The sequence below is a fragment of the Leptonychotes weddellii genome, chromosome 2, assembly GCF_054177405.1.
Source record: "Leptonychotes weddellii isolate Sample4059 chromosome 2, ASM5417740v2, whole genome shotgun sequence".
NCBI classification, from domain to species: Eukaryota; Metazoa; Chordata; class Mammalia; order Carnivora; family Phocidae; genus Leptonychotes; species Leptonychotes weddellii.
The window spans coordinates 104757863-104759541 of NC_138370.1; the positions used below are offsets into that span (position 1 = coordinate 104757863).

Below are 1679 nucleotides of genomic sequence, written 5' to 3' on the forward strand. Positions count from 1 at the left end.
TATTTGTTTTCATTCCATTCATTTATATTTTTCGTATGGCAGCGTTGCATTGTACTGACAGCCTTTAAAAAAAAAATGCTTCACGTTTTACCAGCATTCCACATTCATTGGATAATTTGAGCTCCAGAACAACCTTGTGAAATATGTAAGAGTATCATCTTCCCCTCTGCACAGTGATAGGATTGGAGCTCAGAAAGGTTAGGTAACTTTTGGCTAGTTCAAGATTGCACAGTACTTGGCAAAGGCAGGGCCCTGACCAGGCCTTCAGATTCTTTGTTCATGCTCTTCTCCCCACAGGACGCGACTAATTTAATACCTGAACTTTCATGTGTCTCTCTCTTCAATAAACCTGGACTGTAACTAAGAGCCCTACCACTGCTGCCCTGCCAATACTCGGAGCGTCCAAATGCAACCGGAACACTAGTCCTTTTCAGTAAACATAAAACACGAGCACCCGTTTCAGTCAGGACCCCATTCAGTGCTGGGTTTGCTCCACTGCACAAAACTTACTAAAATACACCCCGGCCTTAAAGCATGGCCCTTAATGGAACTGACTTTTTCACTCAGTGGGAAATTCTGTAAATGAAGACGGTGACTCATAGCGCTAACTTATGGTTCTCTAAATTAGTAATTTTGGATGCCAAAGCAAAAGAATGAATTACAGATCCCTATCCATCCCCAAGCCCAAAGTTGCTTAAGTGTCAAAGCGCGGTAGTAAAACACAAGGAGAGAGGTGAGGCTGCAGCTAGCATTCCCCCTCTCTGAGACCCCGGGCAACCCACTCCTCAAAAACCCAGCGGGTCTCTTCCGACCCCCAATCCCGCCGGGACCAGAGTGACTGACTACCCAGCCCCGCAACCCTCCGCGACCATGACCAGAGTCCTGCCGGGAGCTGCGGCTGTGGGGACACGCACGGCTGAGGCTGCCCCTTCCCCGGGCCGTCCCCAGCTGTCTCCGGTAGCCCGCACACCTGGCAGCCCCAGCAAGGGCAGAGGATGCGCGGCGGGAACCCGCCCCTAAACGCGGCGCCCTAGGACCGCCGGGCCACCCGGGACAAGTCCGCTTCCGCCCCCAGCCCACATGGCCGCTGGAAGACGCGCCCGCGTCCGAGGGGCCCAGGATCCCCGGAGGCGGGAGGGGGCGACGGCGCTGCGGCTAGGGGGAGGAGGAAGCGCGGCCGGCCCGGGAGTGGAAGAGGAGGAGCGTGTCCCGACCGGCCGCGAGGGCAGGCGGAGAGGGGAGGAAGTCGGCTGGCAGCGGCAGCGCCGCGGGGGAGCAGGCGTCTACCTGGGAGCAGAAGTACGAGCCCTGGATGCCCAGCTTGATGCAGGTGGGACACTGGAGCTTGGCCTCGCTGCTGCAGCCGTCCGTCTCGCACACCCGCGTCTCCACGGCCGCCATGCTGCCTGGCTGCTGGAGGAGCGCCTCACCGAGGAAGAGGAGGAGGAGGAGGGGGGGAGGTGGAGGAGGAGGAGGAGGAGGAGGGAGGGAGGGAGGGCAGAGGAGGGGACAGAGGCCGAGCCGGGGGAGGAGCTCGGCCCGCGGGGCCTGGGCGCGGAAGCAGGAGGAGCGCCGGGCCGGCCCAGACCACGCTGCGCGCCCCGCCCCGCCCCGCGCGCGCAGCTGGCGCCCCGCCCCGCGGCGTTCGCCCCGCCCCTGCCCGCGGCCCCCGCTTCCTG

The 1679-nt window shown here is 60.5% G+C and overlaps 1 protein-coding gene across 2 annotated transcripts in view; it reads right to left on the reverse strand.

Moving 5' to 3' along the window:
• METAP1 (methionyl aminopeptidase 1) overlaps nucleotides 1–1472 on the reverse strand; it is a 71120-nt gene extending 69648 nt beyond the window's left edge. Inside the window, exon 1 of one of the 2 annotated variants that reach the window (XM_081812102.1) lies at nucleotides 1288–1472. In XM_081812102.1, the coding sequence (XP_081668228.1) occupies nucleotides 1288–1401 (114 nt within the window). In that variant the 5' untranslated portion in view covers nucleotides 1402–1472. The remainder of the gene's footprint in view (nucleotides 1–1287) is intronic. The other variant, XM_006742061.3, reaches the window with a different exon arrangement.
• Nucleotides 1473–1679: the final 207 nt, after the last annotated feature.